This window comes from Labrus mixtus, chromosome 24 (genome assembly GCF_963584025.1).
Source record: "Labrus mixtus chromosome 24, fLabMix1.1, whole genome shotgun sequence".
Taxonomy (NCBI): domain Eukaryota; kingdom Metazoa; phylum Chordata; class Actinopteri; order Labriformes; family Labridae; genus Labrus; species Labrus mixtus.
In genome coordinates this window covers 9,874,618-9,889,805 of record NC_083635.1, presented here as the reverse complement: position 1 = coordinate 9,889,805, position 15,188 = coordinate 9,874,618, and the positions used below count along the sequence as shown (strand labels likewise).

General features: G+C 44.8%; 2 protein-coding genes across 2 annotated transcripts; both read left to right on the top strand.

Moving 5' to 3' along the window:
* Positions 1-1,954: 1,954 nt before the first annotated feature.
* Positions 1,955-8,227, top strand: aamp (angio-associated, migratory cell protein). Its single transcript, XM_061032713.1, has 11 exons — positions 1,955-2,258; positions 2,339-2,470; positions 2,543-2,662; positions 4,694-4,833; positions 5,461-5,605; positions 5,786-5,869; positions 6,347-6,462; positions 6,594-6,688; positions 6,802-6,892; positions 7,197-7,351; positions 7,466-8,227. The coding sequence occupies exons 1-11, from the start codon at positions 2,168-2,170 to the stop codon at positions 7,539-7,541; spliced, it is 1,245 nt and encodes a 414-aa protein (XP_060888696.1). The 5' UTR covers positions 1,955-2,167; the 3' UTR covers positions 7,542-8,227.
* A 2,984-nt stretch (positions 8,228-11,211) lies between these two features.
* Positions 11,212-14,531, top strand: gpbar1 (G protein-coupled bile acid receptor 1). Its single transcript, XM_061032937.1, has 2 exons — positions 11,212-11,447; positions 13,244-14,531. Exon 2 carries the CDS (start codon positions 13,312-13,314, stop codon positions 14,335-14,337), a length of 1,026 nt encoding a protein of 341 aa, XP_060888920.1. The 5' UTR covers positions 11,212-11,447; positions 13,244-13,311; the 3' UTR covers positions 14,338-14,531.
* Positions 14,532-15,188: the final 657 nt, after the last annotated feature.

The following is a 15,188-nucleotide window of genomic DNA, read 5'->3' as shown; positions in this document are numbered from 1 at the left end:
CTATAAATGGCTGCCATATTGAGTTAAACATATTTATCCTTCCTCTCAGGGTAAATTTTATTTTTTCTAACTGCAAATGCTTCATTACATCATTCATTAAAGCTTGATAAACTGGAGGTTTATCAATGGACGTTTTCTAAATTGTATTTATGAACTACGACCCCGTAAGGAGCTGCTAAGCCTAAAAGAATCCCTTAAGTCTGTGTATTAATGGAGACAGAGTGATAGTCTCATGATAGTCTGACTGCGGTTTCAAAAGCTGTTTTTGTGGAAAAACAGTGTCATGTTTTGGTCTGAAAATGGGTTAATTTAATCATAAAGAAAAATATCAGCATCTGCATCATCCTTCAAATAAATAGGCCACCAACTGCAGATTTTTTTTTTCCAAAAGTTTGATTAATACTCCCAAATAAATCTGACAGAGTTAGAAGCTTTAAAGTTACATGAACAGGAGCTGACTGATGGGTTTTGGTAGCCAGAATAATATTGTTGCTATAACCATCGTCATCATGAATATAATCTAACTTTCCTCATCAACATTCCTCCTCACCAAAAAGAGAGTTTATAAATCTTTCTCTCGCTGCAGATTCAAAATGCCTAAACAACATTCACCCTGATGTTTCCACATCTCACCACATCATGAGGTGGTTGTGTTTTTCCAGGGCAGGCTTGAAACGGAGGGCCAGTAAAACTTCTTTGGGCATGCAGACCCCCTTAGCTGTGCCAGCCGCGTACAGCAGGAGACATAAAACCCCGAAAACCTGAAGTAGACAAACTGCGTTAAGTGTTCATAAAATATCTCTGGCTGGGGAACTTTTAATGGAGAGATTAAGGGGAAAAAAGAGAGCTATACTTTCAAGATGAGGTACTGCTCAGCTTCTAATGAGAGTTTGCTGACTCAATACATCCATTCATGTGATCTTTAAAATACAGGTTTGTCACCTGTCATCATCAAGTGTAAGATACCTGGTGTTAGCAGGGTTTTATGTGATTTATATATCTGCCCAATAACACTTCAAGCTTTTATAAATTGACATAAATTATTAACATTAAATAAATAATTTAAAACTCTACTGCTCGCTTACAAAACAGCGACAAAAACGGCTCCTCCTTACTTTAACTCTCTCATCCAGGTCTACACTCCCCCCCCCCCCCCCCACTACGCTCTGCCAATGAAAGGCGTCTGATCCAACCTTCACAACAGGGTCCTAAGTCTCTGACTAGACTCTTCTCCTCTGTCGCCCCCCGGTGGTGGAATGAACTTCCAAACTCCATTCGATCTGCAGAGTCCCTCTGCACCTTTAAGAAAAAGCTAAAGACCCAGCTCTTTCATGAATACCTACTAACTTAATGATGATGGTCTCCATATTATTGATGATGATGATGGTAATGACAATGGTTTTTGTTTGATAACGACGACTTATAAGATGGTTTCTATACTGATTAGAGCTCTCAAGAACTGCCCTCAATGTTGTGCTTTGCCTTTGGTCACTTCCTGTCAGCACCTGTGTGTCCAATCAGACTCAAAGCTGATCGTTTGCTCTTACTGACATTGTTCCCTTTTTTCTAGATCCTTGCTTGTGTTGTTCTTACTCTCTGATCTACGTCGCTTGGATAAAAGCATCTGCTGAGTGAATTGTAGAATTGTAGAATTGTAGAATTGTAGAATAAATTGAAAATTTGCCGTCTATCTTTGCATATTTTGTCTGAAAAGACTTCTGATATATGATTAAAAACCATGATTTCTTTAAAAAAAATAATATTATAATAATATTCTGTCGTTTTAAATGAGTTCCTGATACCAAAGTGTGACAAATATGCATAGTAGTGAGTGATCTAATTTCAACCACAGTTAAACTAGAAATGCCGCATTTGTGCTACAACACCGCCCCCTTGTGGTACTGTTAGAGTAAATCACTGGAGGTGCAGCTTCGTCGCGTCATCATCATGCGCCTGTCTCTCCAGCCACTGCTGCATGTGAGGAAAAACATGGGAAGGCAGTTAGTTTGACCTGCTTTTTAATCTCAGTCAACATTGCACTTAATGCGGGTTTTGTGGGCGAAAGTGTGATTTATAATCCTGACGCGACTCTGCAAGGTGGAAATAGTGACGTAGACTTTATAAAGTGTTACTTTTAACTTGTTTTATTAGCTCTCCTGCTAACGGCATGGACAACACGGATGGGAACTCGATAGAGATCTACGGAGATGAGGAGATTGTTGAAGTCATCGATCTAGACGAGTTAGAGCCTGGTCCAGGTGGGTGGGAAACCCCGTTGACAACGTGACAGATGTGCAACTTTCCGTGTAATAAATGCGTGACTCTGTGTCTCGATCAGATGATTTGGCTGATGATTTGGAGGACGTTGACTTTGAGGACGCTGGAAACACAGATGATGAAGGATGGGAGACCGAGGATGAGATGGAGGATGAGCAAGATGACAGCGAGCTCACCTTCTCCAAACACTCAGGTAGAATCTGACTTATTGTTGTCAGGTGAATGAAGTCTGATCACCTTTTTAAGTTCCTTTTTCTCTGCTCAGGCTCGGTGTTCTGTGTGAGTCTGGATCCAGCGACAAACAGCATGGCTGTAACCGGAGGAGAGGACGACAAGGCGTATGTGTGGAGGCTGAGCGATGGAGAAGTTCTGTTGGAGTGCACAGGTGAGACTCAGGGCTACAGGTGAGACTGAGGGTTAAAGGTGAGACTGAGGGTTACAGGTGAGACTGAGACTGAGGGTTACAGGTGAGACTGAGGGTTACAGGTGAGACTCAGGGCTACAGGTGAGACTGAGGGTTAAAGGTGAGACTGAGGGCTACAGGTGAGACTGAGGGTTAAAGGTGAGACTGAGGGCTACAGGTGAGACTGAGGGTTAAAGGTGAGACTGAGGGTTACAGGTGAGACTGAGGGTTACAGGTGAGACTGAGACTGAGGGTTAAAGGTGAGACTGAGGGTTAAAGGTGAGACTGAGGGTTACAGGTGAGACTGAGGGTTAAAGGTGAGACTGAGGGTTAAAGGTGAGACTGAGGGTTAAAGGTGAGACTGAGGGTTAAAGGTGAGACTGAGGGTTACAGGTGAGACTGAGGGTTAAAGGTGAGACTGAGGGCTACAGGTGAGACTGAGGGTTAAAGGTGAGACTGAGGGCTACAGGTGAGACTGAGGGTTAAAGGTGAGACTGAGGGTTACAGGTGAGACTGAGGGTTACAGGTGAGACTGAGACTGAGGGTTAAAGGTGAGACTGAGGGTTAAAGGTGAGACTGAGGGTTACAGGTGAGACTGAGGGTTAAAGGTGAGACTGAGGGTGAGACTGAGGGTGAGACTGAGGGTTAAAGGTGAGACTGAGGGTTACAGGTGAGACTGAGGGTGAGACTGAGGGTTAAAGGTGAGACTGAGGGTTACAGGTGAGACTGAGGGTTAAAGGTGAGACTGAGGGTTAAAGGTGAGACTGAGGGTTAAAGGTGAGACTGAGGGTTAAAGGTGAGACTGAGGGCTACATGTGAGACTGAGGGTTAAAGGTGAGACTGAGGGCTACAGGTGAGACTGAGGGTGAGACTGAGGGCTACAGGTGAGACTGAGGGTTACAGGTGAGACTGAGGGTTACAGGTGAGACTGAGGGTTAAAGGTGAGACTGAGGGTTAAAGGTGAGACTCAGGGCTACAGGTGAGACTGAGGGTTAAAGGTGAGACTGAGGGCTACAGGTGAGACTGAGGGTTAAAGGTGAGACTCAGGGTTACAGGTGAGACTGAGGGTTACAGGTGAGACTGAGGGTTACAGGTGAGACTGAGGGTTAAAGGTGAGACTGAGGGTTACAGGTGAGACTGAGGGTTAAAGGTGAGACTGAGGGTTACAGGTGAGACTGAGGGTTAAAGGTGAGACTGAGGGTGAGACTGAGGGTTACAGGTGAGACTGAGGGCTACAGGTGAGACTGAGGGCTACAGGTGAGACTGAGGGTTAAAGGTGAGACTGAGGGTTAAAGGTGAGACTGAGGGTTAAAGGTGAGACTGAGGGTTACAGGTGAGACTGAGGGTTACAGGTGAGACTGAGGGTTACAGGTGAGACTGAGGGTGAGACTGAGGGTTACAGGTGAGACTGAGGGTGAGACTGAGGGTTAAAGGTGAGACTGAGGGTGAGACTGAGGGTTACAGATGAGACTGAGGGTTACAGGTGAGACTGAGGGCTGCAGGTGAGACTGAGGGTTAAAGGTGAGACTGAGGGTTACAGGTGAGACTGAGGGCTGCAGGTGAGACTGAGGGTTAGAGGTGAGACTCAGGGCTACAGGTGAGACTGAGGGTTAAAGGTGAGACTGAGGGTTACAGGTGAGACTGAGGGTTAAAGGTGAGACTGAGGGTTACAGGTGAGACTGAGGGTTACAGGTGAGACTGAGGGTTAGAGGTGAGACTCAGGGCTACAGGTGAGACTGAGGGTTAAAGGTGAGACTGAGGGTTACAGGTGAGAATGAGGGTTAAAGGTGAGACTGAGGGTTAAAGGTGAGACTGATGGTTACAGGTGAGACTGAGGGTTAAAGGTGAGACTGAGGGTTAAAGGTGAGACTGATGGTTACAGGTGAGACTGAGGGTTAAAGGTGAGACTGAGGGCTACAGGTGAGACTGAGGGCTACAGGTGAGACTCAGGGTTAAAGGTGAGATTGAGAAATATTGATTAATCGAGTCTCATCCTCTTCTCTCCCCCTACAGGTCACAAAGACTCGGTGACGTGCGCCGTGTTCAGCCACGACTCGTCCCTGGTGGCCACAGGTGACATGAGCGGCCTGGTCAAAGCCTGGAAAGTGGAAACCAAAGAGGAGATCTGGTCCTTTGAAGTCGGTGATCTGGAGGTGTGTGTGTGTGTGTGTGTGTGTGTGTGTGTGTGTGTGTGTGTGTGTGTGTGTGTGTGTGTGTGTGTGTGTGTGTGTGTGTGTGTGTGTGTGTGTGTGTGTGTGTGTGTGTGTGTGTGTGTGTGTGTGTGTGTGTGTGTGTGTGTGTGTGTGTGTGTGTGTGTGTGTGTGTGTGTGTGTGTGTGTGTGTGTGTGTGTGTGTGTGTGTGTGTGTGTGTGTGTGTGTGTGTGTGTGTGTGTGTGTGTGTGTGTGTGTGTGTGTGTGTGTGTGTGTGTGTGTGTGTGTGTGTGTGTGTGTGTGTGTGTGTGTGTGTGTGTGTGTGTCAGATCCAGAATCCAGAAATGCTGCATCATCATGAGTGTGTTTGTTTAGTTTGTGCATCTGTGAGCACTCATGTGAAGTATTTCATTTGGACATTTATGAGGATGACTGCAGGCTGAGAATTGTTGACGTTCTCCCCTTCCTCAACCTCAAGTGGCTCTATAGCGAGGCAACAACTCACGGATAATTACACCTTTTTCTTATTGGCTCTTAAAAGTGGAAAACTACAGGGGGGGGAAATAATCTGTGCGTTTGTGTGTGAAGTAGCTGTTAATGTGTGGTCGTCTGCCCCGCTTCCTCCTCAGTGGTTGGAGTGGCATCCCTGCGCTCCCGTGCTGCTGGCGGGAACAGACGACGGCAACGTCTGGATGTGGAAGATCCCGTCCGGAGACTGCAAAACCTTCCAGAGCTCTGCGTGCCAGGCCACCAGCGGGAAAGTCCTCCCCGATGGTGAGAGACGGAGGGGGAGGAAACGAGACGCGAGTCATCCCCCCCCCCCCCCCCCGAGACAGAAAACTCTTTTTTTATTCCCTAAACTCAAAACATGTTAGCACACAAACAGAAGGAAAAACAAAGTCAGTGCTGTAAAATATTCATTATTTCACTGAAATACAACTTCTGTTTCTCCAGGTAAGCGGGCGGTGGTCGGATATGAAGACGGTACAGTACGCTTTTGGGACTTGAAGGCGGGAAACGCCGTCCACGTGGTTAAAGGTGAGTCTACCCAGAATGCATTTCTCAAATCTTTTTACTTTAAAATAAGTGCAATCCAAACCAGTCTTGTTATGTGGACACACATGAGAGGAAATCCACTCACATGAGAGTTTTGTTCACTCTGGGTTCAGTTTCATGAAGACTCTTAAACGGGCTGATTTAAGATTTGACATCACACGACTTTTAGCGTTTCCTCCAACATAGCAACAACGTTTAATAGAAACAGTAACCACTATAAATAAAAGCTCTTAAGTGAGACTATAAAACCATCAGACACTCATCTAATACGGTTGATAAATTAAAACGAGAGAAGTGCAAATAAAACTCAACGTAAACCGATGACATAAGACTCTGAGGTTCTTCTGAGAAGTCATTAAAGGCAGATGCAAAGTTTTTTACATCTCTGCTTTCATGCAAAATGTGCCTGAGAATACACACTTTCAGATTTAAAAAAATCGACATTTCTGGGGTCTATAGGTCAGGATGGACACAAGGGGGCGCTGACCTGCCTGGCCTGCAACAAAGACGGCTCTCTGGTTCTGACGGGTTCGGTGGACGGGACTGCGAAGCTCATCAGCGCGGTCACAGGCAAGGTGTGAGTCAGAACGACATATTGACAGAGGAAGGAAGAAAGAAAACCGACGTAGAAGCAGCTGCGCCTAAGAAGCATCATCATCATCATCAGCTTCTCACCTCTGTTTGTTTGTTTGTTTGTGTTTGAAAGGTGGTCGGATGGTTCTCTCTGGAAGTAGGGAAAGCCAAAGCGTCGAGTGAGGGCGAGGAGTCCAACTCCGTGGAATCTGTCGGCTTCTGCAACATGTGAGTTCAGCAGCATTGTGTCTGTGTGTAAGACTTCACATTTAAAAGGCTGAATGAAGAGGAGCTCAAACGAGTGCTTTAAAAAACGTCTCCACCTTCTGTCTTCTCTGCAGTCTGCCCCTCATCGCCTTAGCGTACCTGGACGGGACTCTGGCCATATTTGACCTCTCCACACAGGTCCTGAGGCACAGATGCCATCATGAGGTAACATGAGACTGTGTGTGTGTGTGTGTTTAGTTTAGTCCTCCAGACACTCGCCCATTCATCCTCTCTCTCCTCACTCTGTGTACTGTGTGAGGGTTGTGTCACACATCATGCAAACACAGAGGTCTGCTCGACGTCAGCTTGTTTTGTGCAGATCATGAGTTAACTTATATTTGTACCACCTGTAACAGAACGCCCATATAAGGAGCTCATGTTTGTATGTTAAACAGCAGCACTTTAAAGCTACGACCGCTTAATGAGAGAGATCTGTAACCCTAAAAAAAATGTCTGTGTGTTCCTGCAGGCTGGCATCGTCCACCTGCAGTGGGAGGATTCTTCTTCTGTGGTGTCCACCTGCTGCTTAGACGGAGTGCTGCGCTTATGGGACGCTCGCTCCGGCGGCATAGTGTCAGAGTTCCACGGCCACGCGGCGGAGGTCCTCGACTTCAGCATCAACAGGTGATGCACTTCTCTTTGAAATGAGAAACGTTATTTGTGTCGCTGTCTGCTTTTCGGTTAATTTAAAAGAAGTTGATGTCGCCCTCGATGTCTGACTGTCCACGTCTCCTTCAGGGAAGGGACAGTCGCAGTGACCGCCTCAGGAGACAACCAAGCCAAAGTTTTCTGCATCCAAAGACCGGATCGATAAAGAGAGCGGGAAGAAACAGGAAAAACAGGAAGAAGAGGAGAGGAAACATTTCAGGACTTTTCTAATCAGACTTTCTTCTCTTCTCGTGGAGAACATGCTCCCCCTCTCCTCAGGATTTGAAAAAAAAAAAAAAAAAAGTCATGGCGTGCCACCATCTCTGACTGTGTGTCCCGCTTTAGCAGCATGGTAGCATCTTGAACGATGACCTCAGCGGGGGCCTCTTAGCAGATGTTTAAGCTGAGTCAAGTACAAGAGCAGATCTTGATAGATTTCTGTTGTTAAGAAGAAGCTCGTCTTCATCGTGACTTACCTCTAAGTGAGAGACTAAACAGAGACTAAACAGAAATACAGAAACAAAGAGAGATAAATAAACGCGTTCTTCTCCTTGGACGACCCGTTTGAATCCTTTGCCAGAAATGTTTGAGGTAAAACAGAAGACAGGATTTTTCTTTGTAATTTGATCTCCTTAATTTGAGTTTTTTTGTTATTGCAAAATGTCTTTTAAGTTTCTCAAAGTCCTAGTTCCCCTCTGTAGATTGTCTGGTGTGTGTGTGTGTGTGTGTGTGTGTGGTCTTCCAGCTCTCGGTCAGAAAAATGTCCTCGCCAAAATGTTCCTTCTGATGTACCCTAAAGTGTAAATACAAAATAATAAATAAAATGCCTTCTTCTGGATGGACCATGGAAAATGATTGTGTTGTGTAACTTGCTCATCTGCATGAGAGAAATCTGTTTATACTCCCCATCTATTTCTGTCTTGAGTTTACGCAACCTCCAGGACCAAAGTGGACACTCTGTGGGGTCAGAGTTACATGAGAAAAAGGAGACAATCGAATGTGAAATCAGCGTGGGCCTCTCTCTTATTTAGACTATCTCTGATTCAGGAGTAACTCGGATCTGTTCTATCAGATAAAAGCAAAGAGAGGAGATGAGTCAGGCTCAAGAGGGCTTCCCAAAAGTCTACAATCAAGATGTGATTAAAGGTAGAAAACTGTTAATGCGAGGGAGTACGCAAGTACAGATGCACACAACATTTATACTCAAGTCTTCTCTCAGCTGTGAGAAAAAATCAGTTCCTGTTAGACGCTGACTTTTTTAAACAAAAGGAAGTTTGAGATTTTTTTTTTTTTTTAATATTGATCATGTCAGAAAAACCTCACTCCGATATGTCCTCTCTTTCCCTCATGACGACTGCACGAGAACTTGCTGGAAAAGTTGTATTTCAAATGAGCGATTCACAGAAATCATTTGTGGAAAAAAGCGGAACGCTCCTTTTCTAAATTTTATATATATATAAAAAAAAAAAAAAGTTCCAGTTAGCACGATGAAACGTCACCAAACCAATCAGCTCGGGACTGCTGCAAAAAATAGAGCAACAGCAGCATTTTACAGCCTGCACTCGTGCCCTACAATCAGGAGGTGCATTAGCTCAGCAGCCACTTTGTAGTTTGTTTCTGTGTCAATACTTTAATAGAGGCCAGGCTTCCGCTCATATTAGCCTACATGTGTGACTAAGTGTCTGCTAACATCAATCAGCGCTTGTTAAACAGAGAGTGTTGCAACCATGCTGCACTTAAAGGCCTCCTTCTGGCTGTCACATTGACTCACTTTAATGTATATATTGCACTGCATGATGGGTAATGTTGTGTATTAGTGGACATGACAACCAGCAGGGAGTTACCCTCACCTTGATTTAAAAAAAAAAAAAAAAAAAAAAAGCAGGTGGTTTAACTGAAGGGAAATCAGACTAATGCATCGCTTCTGAAAACGTGATTTCTGCTCTTCCCCCCCCCCTGAAAGACGTTTTAAAAGTTTTTCCTGTTCCTAAAAATCTATTTTTGTCTCCTGCCCTTCGTGACTCTTCGAGAGCAACAAGAAGCAGAAACAGCCGTCGGTATCCTGTGCACAAGTGCTTCCTCCGTGTACCTGGCTTCTCAGCTCAGGCAGTCACACGTGTGTTCACAATAACTCACAAGCAGGAAGGCAGTGAAACACATGCATGTACAAGCATGTTTGTGCACTTCTCGCAGGCATTGTAAAAACATCGTTCAGTCCGGTGCGGCGCGGTGAGAAGATGAAAACAAATCTTTGCATGCAGCTGGAGCACGGCGGTGTGTTTGGCCTCAAAGGTCAGTGAGTGGCCTGAGGGATTATCACCTCAAACCCGGACAGGGATGGAACCTGATCCATTAAATTGCGGCTTTAATCTCCGACGGCTGATTTGCTGATAAAGCACGCTGAACAAATCGTTTAAGTGGAGAGAGGCAGCTGCTGGAGCCAAGGTAAACATGTCTGGAGGAAGAGGAGGCAAAGGACAAAGCCATTAAAAATACATCTGTGTCACAAAAACTGGAAATTAAAAGTCAGTCTGTACATCTTGCAAACAGGTCAGGACAATAAAACGTCAAAAAGTGTGGTTACAAACAGCTGCGGTTTACGTTGAAGTAGCAGAAACGGACACAGCTGAAAAGTTGGTGAAAAGGAAATGCAACAAGAAGTTGAAGTTTTGATGTCAGCACTTAAAGAAGGTTAAGAGTCATGAGTTGACAACTTTGCATAGACCTGCTCGAGTTCTTCTTTAGCTTCCCTAACTTCACTAAAATGTTTTGACCTCCTTTCTGTGTGTCCCTTAATTTAATCCTGTCACATTAAGTCTAAGTGTGTAAAATAACCCAGATTAGTGATGAACTGTGATGAACAAGCGCTCTCCGTCTCCTGCTTTGTAACGTGCAGATGTTGTTGTTCCATGTCCTTGTTCTCTGTTTGAATCCATTATCTGACTGGAACTCGACCAGGTTCTGCTCACGACTATCGCCGAAGGGAGGATTTTCCGTGTTTGGCTAACAAAGCAGCCCGCCACCGGCCTTCCATCCAGCGCTGTGTTTAAACACGAGGCGTGTGTGACAGCTGTTTTGAAGGGAGACATAACACACTGTTGGATGTATATGTTTAGGTTACTCATGGGGCAGAGAAAACATGACTGTTTTCAGCTTATTTTGAGTATTGTATGTGAGTCAGGTACGGTGGATGATTAAGATAAACTGACATTTTGTGATTCAACTGCTGCCCAAAATGTATAAATGGAAATGTGGAAACTCTAAATTGACAGAAAGGGTTAACCCGGTGGCACCAGTAGCGTAACAATTAGTGCGTACACCCCATGTACAGAGGCAGGTCATTCCCCAAAAACACACCTTAAGACCATTTCTTAAACACTTATAAAATCCTTCTTGGAAAAACAGTTGACTGTTTTTCTGATTTCAAAAGAGCACCCCATCCTTTTGTAACAGAGGTTAAATCCTAAATGACTTTTGCACATATTGCAGAAGCTGTCTTTAAATGTCTCCTTTACGGAGGATGAAACGATGAACCACATGCCAGGCCGGCCGGGTGATGTTACTCACTCTCTGGAATGTTATCACTCTCCGGCTGCAGCGATAACAGCTTTCTGTCCTCTTCCATTCATGGATGTGCTCTGCAACCATGGACGATGAAAACAACCTGGACAAGCTCAAAGATGTAAGAAGAAGAAAAAAAAAGGGGGAGGGGGGGGGGGAGTAAGTAGGTTAGGGTAAAGTGGACTGTGCTGCCTCATCCTCAGCATGACCCACCTCTCAGGAAAGAGACACTCGTCTTCCTCCTCCTCCTCCTTCACTGAGCACTTCCCCTTTAAAGTATCTGAGCGGAGCAGCTCGATCCGTCTCTTCTGTAGCTTCCGGTGAGGGTTTGAAATGTTCCTGTGGCTGACTTAGAGGATGAAAAAAAAAACCCAGCTTTGGTTTAAGTAGCATTTCTTTTCCTGTGGGTATGACATGCAGGGGAGCAAGCTCGGAGTTACCAGGAGAGCGATAAGAAGCTGTGTTTCATCTCCTTTGGCAGAGGATACACGACTGGATTGTTCATGTCAAGGTAAATGTCATTATCTTAAATGAAAAAAAATCTTAATCTGTAGATGATCATGATTATCTGGGGATACATTTTGTCAAATTTACTTCTCTCATCGGTTGCTACAATGCATGTACTCGGGTCATATTTGTACGAAAAATAATAATACAATTTATCACATCACAGGAAGAAAATGAAAGTAACATAAATCCAACAAGACCAGGCATTAAAATGAAGACAAACTGCATTTGTCTGTGTTTTGACCTTTTTAAACTCCTGGATCTCTAACTATAAAACTCCCTTTATTTAACTTAATGCTAGTAAATGGTATGTAATGTATGTGGACACTGGTTACACCAACTTTATTGTGAAATGTTATGTTTAATTGTCATACAGTCAGGCGAAACATCTATTAAAAGAGCTTACCCTGAAATCAACTTGAAATAACTGTGCATAAAAAGCTCATTAAGACGGCATTAAGACATTAAAAAGTGTAATATAACCGTGGTTTATTACAGTTCAGTGTAAAAGCAAACATTTCCTCTGGTCACAAAGTCAGACTCGTTAAAGTATCTCCAGCACATGGATCACTTTCTGAAACGTAACAAACACAAAGGAAGGTGAAACTCCAGAGTCCCCTCTGATGAATTATTGAACAACAGCATGCCTCACGTCCATTACCATGTGCTCTTATCAGCGACAAAGAGGTTAGCTCTGCTGCAGCGGTCAAAGGATGACAGGAAGGAGAACTGTGCACTGATGTTGTAGTTGTTGTTGTTGTTGTTGCAACGCTTGTCTTGTCTTGTAAGTTTCTTATTTTCTCACGCTGAGACACCAAAGAGTGTGTACAAATCAGAGGTCATGTTCTAAAACTAGAAGCTTCTCCTTACCAAGTGGCTTTTCCTGAACTTGGAACGTAAGATGAAATATTGGGTAGGACAGTTAGATTGATTGCAGCCCCTAAAAGTGTTTGTGATTTAGTTAATCTAAAAGCTGGCAAGCATCGACAAACTCCAGTGAGATCAAATCAGAGAGTGTTTAAAGTACCTCATCTGTATGATGTATGTTTGTAGGCCACTCAGGTTCATTGGACAAAAAGCTGGGTGGATTTTGTCTTTGGATTTATTGTGGGAGAAACTTGTTGGACAAAGAAAGCTTCCAACTTGTCCATGTTTGGTGTCATATCAAGCTTCTGAATTCACAAATGGGGTACTTTTGGGTTCTCCAAAGATCGGATTTTCACCCATTTCCTTTTTTTTAGCACTCCATATATCTAGACTGAAAAATATACCCATACTTGATGCTCTCTCTATTCGTTCCTTTGAGTCCATCTCTTCAAACGTTTCCTCTCTCTCTGTCTTTCCATCGCCTGCCTCATGAGTTATCGGAAGTCTGGTCCAATTCTTTTTCCCTCATGAGGGTGAACACGTAACCTCCTCTGCAACATGGCCTCTTTATTTCAATCAGCGGGTTCTCTCTTTCTATTCCCTGCTCAGGTTAACTGAATGAAGCTTTCATTCTCTTAAAGAGGGTTCCAGAACATCGTGGCTGCAGAGTAACATCTTTATCTTCTGTGATGTCTTCAGTGTATGTCCCTGCTTCGACATTAGTCATCTCTCTCTGTGGTTCAACACCGCAGTGTATTCGTGATAACCCACTCCTCATCACATCCTGCTTCTTTTTCCTGTGAATCTGGTTTTTCATCTCGACTGCATGTTGAGCAACAAAAAAAACAAAAACCAGAAGTTCAGAAAAAGGTCACTTGAAACCTTAAACGTGAGCTTCGTGGCTGCTTTAACACCGCCTCTGTTCCCCCACAGGGTAGCTGCACCTTGATGGGATTGGACCGGGTCTCAAAGTGGAAGGAAGTCCGCAGATTTCAAACGCGATGGAAGGCAACGACTCCCTGGCTTTGGTGTCCGGGGAGCGGCTGATCTACGCCATCACCATACCGCTGTCCACTTCCATCATCCTTGCCAACCTCGTCATCATCTTGGGCATCGCCTGCAACCGCCAGCTCCACAACACGCCAAACTACTTCTTCCTCAGCCTGCTGGTGGCGGACCTCTGCACAGGCTTGGCGTTACCGTTCATACCGTTGATGGGCGTGAACCGGCAGCTGAGTTTAAACTCCTGCATGGTCGCCCACATTTTCCCGAACTTCCTCTTCCTCGCGTTCCTATTCAACCTCGTCATGGTGCACTACGAGCGCTACATATGCATCGTTAACCCTTTGCATTACAATAACTTGTGGATGCATCGCAGCTTCCCTGTCGCGTTGCTCGTGGTTTGGGCGCCGCCGCTTCTGTACGCATCTCTACCCGCGTTCGGCTGGAGTAACTGGACAGGACTGGATTGGAACGGCTGTTGCGCGGGAAGTGGAAAGTTACCGCCGCTTTCCAACTGCTCGGCGAACGTAACCGCCTGCTGCTCCTACAGGCGAGTATTTTCGAACGCCTTCATCTACTTGGAGGTGTACGGACTCGTCTTACCTGCCATTCTCACCATCGCTTGCATGACTGGTCGTGTGTTGTGGATCACCCGAGGCCAGCTGAAGGACATATGTCGTCTCCATCGTTCGGTCGAGCGAGGCAGTCAGGCCTCGTACCACGAGCAGAGGTTGAACTTGCGCTACACCCGGTGCGTTGTGGCCGTGTCGCTGACGTTCCTGGCGTGCTGGGTCCCCTACCTCATTTACATGCACGTATGCATAGCGTTCTTAATCAGCGACACAAGATGGAGCTCCACCACTCACATTGTGCTGTCATGCACTGGTATTGGAAGCATGGCAGTGGTCCCGCTGGTGCTCGGCTTGGCTAACAAGCAGTACACAGAACCGGCGTACAAGCTTCTCCAGAAACTCAGAGACAGATGGAGGCGAAGGACGCAGGGCTCAGAGGAAGTGGCTGTCTAAGATAAAGATGAATATTTATGAAAATAACAACAGGTTTCTGAGGTTGATGAACTGCATGTGTACTGTATCTTGATCAATGCAACCAGAAGGGAGTATTATGTCAGAGCAGATATCACATTAGCGCTGATTCTTCCAGGATGTATTTATAAATGTTCCTGTAAAAAACAACAACAATAATGCTATTAGAAATATGATTCCTGTATGTTGCTGTTCACTGCTGATGCCTTCTTGTTGCAAGTTTCCAATTTGACACCAATATCAGAAAACATGCTCGCAGAGATAAATGACATGACACACGGAAATGGTAGCTTTAAGACACGATGTTTAATAAATCAAGAACCTGCCTAATGTTGGAGCTGAAAAGTGATTTATTACTGTCCTGACATTCTGAGGAAAGGTTAATAAAACCAGCCTTGTTTAAGTGTTGTACATCGTAAAAATATAAGTCAAAGACATAAAGCGTATGCTCATATCTCTATGTGCTGCCTGTTTAACTGGTCGTAGATATTCTCCGTCTGTCACCCTCTTCACAGCGATGTTTACTCCTACTCCCCTCCCGAGTGTTTATCTATGCACTGGTATGTGAGCTGAAGAGGGGAGAGGGATTCATCCACGGCCTGTAATACATCTGCAAGACTAGCCGAGATTAGGGCTCCAGTAAAAACCTGAAGAGAAACAAATCTCTGCACGGTGATGTGTTTCCAGTTTGTGCCGTATTAAGAGAAATCTAACAGTCAGAGCGGGTTTTTTTTTTACTCCAGAGATAATCTGCTGCTGGTGTTCAAAGCTTGAACGTTTTATTTGCTGTAAAGATCCGTTCATGGGAAATTAGATTTTTATTCGAGACTCGA

Excerpts from the sequence above, each read along its gene's own strand:
- gpbar1 (XM_061032937.1), top strand. The coding sequence starts at position 13,312 with ATGGAAGGCAACGACTCCCTGGCTTTGGTGTCCGGGGAGCGGCTGATC.
- aamp (XM_061032713.1), top strand. The coding sequence starts at position 2,168 with ATGGACAACACGGATGGGAACTCGATAGAGATCTACGGAGATGAGGAG. Across the intron at positions 5,606-5,785 it reads CGGGAAAGTCCTCCCCGATG|GTAAGCGGGCGGTGGTCGGA; the intron begins GTGAGAGACGGA and ends CTGTTTCTCCAG. Across the intron at positions 5,870-6,346 it reads CGCCGTCCACGTGGTTAAAG|GTCAGGATGGACACAAGGGG; the intron begins GTGAGTCTACCC and ends TGGGGTCTATAG.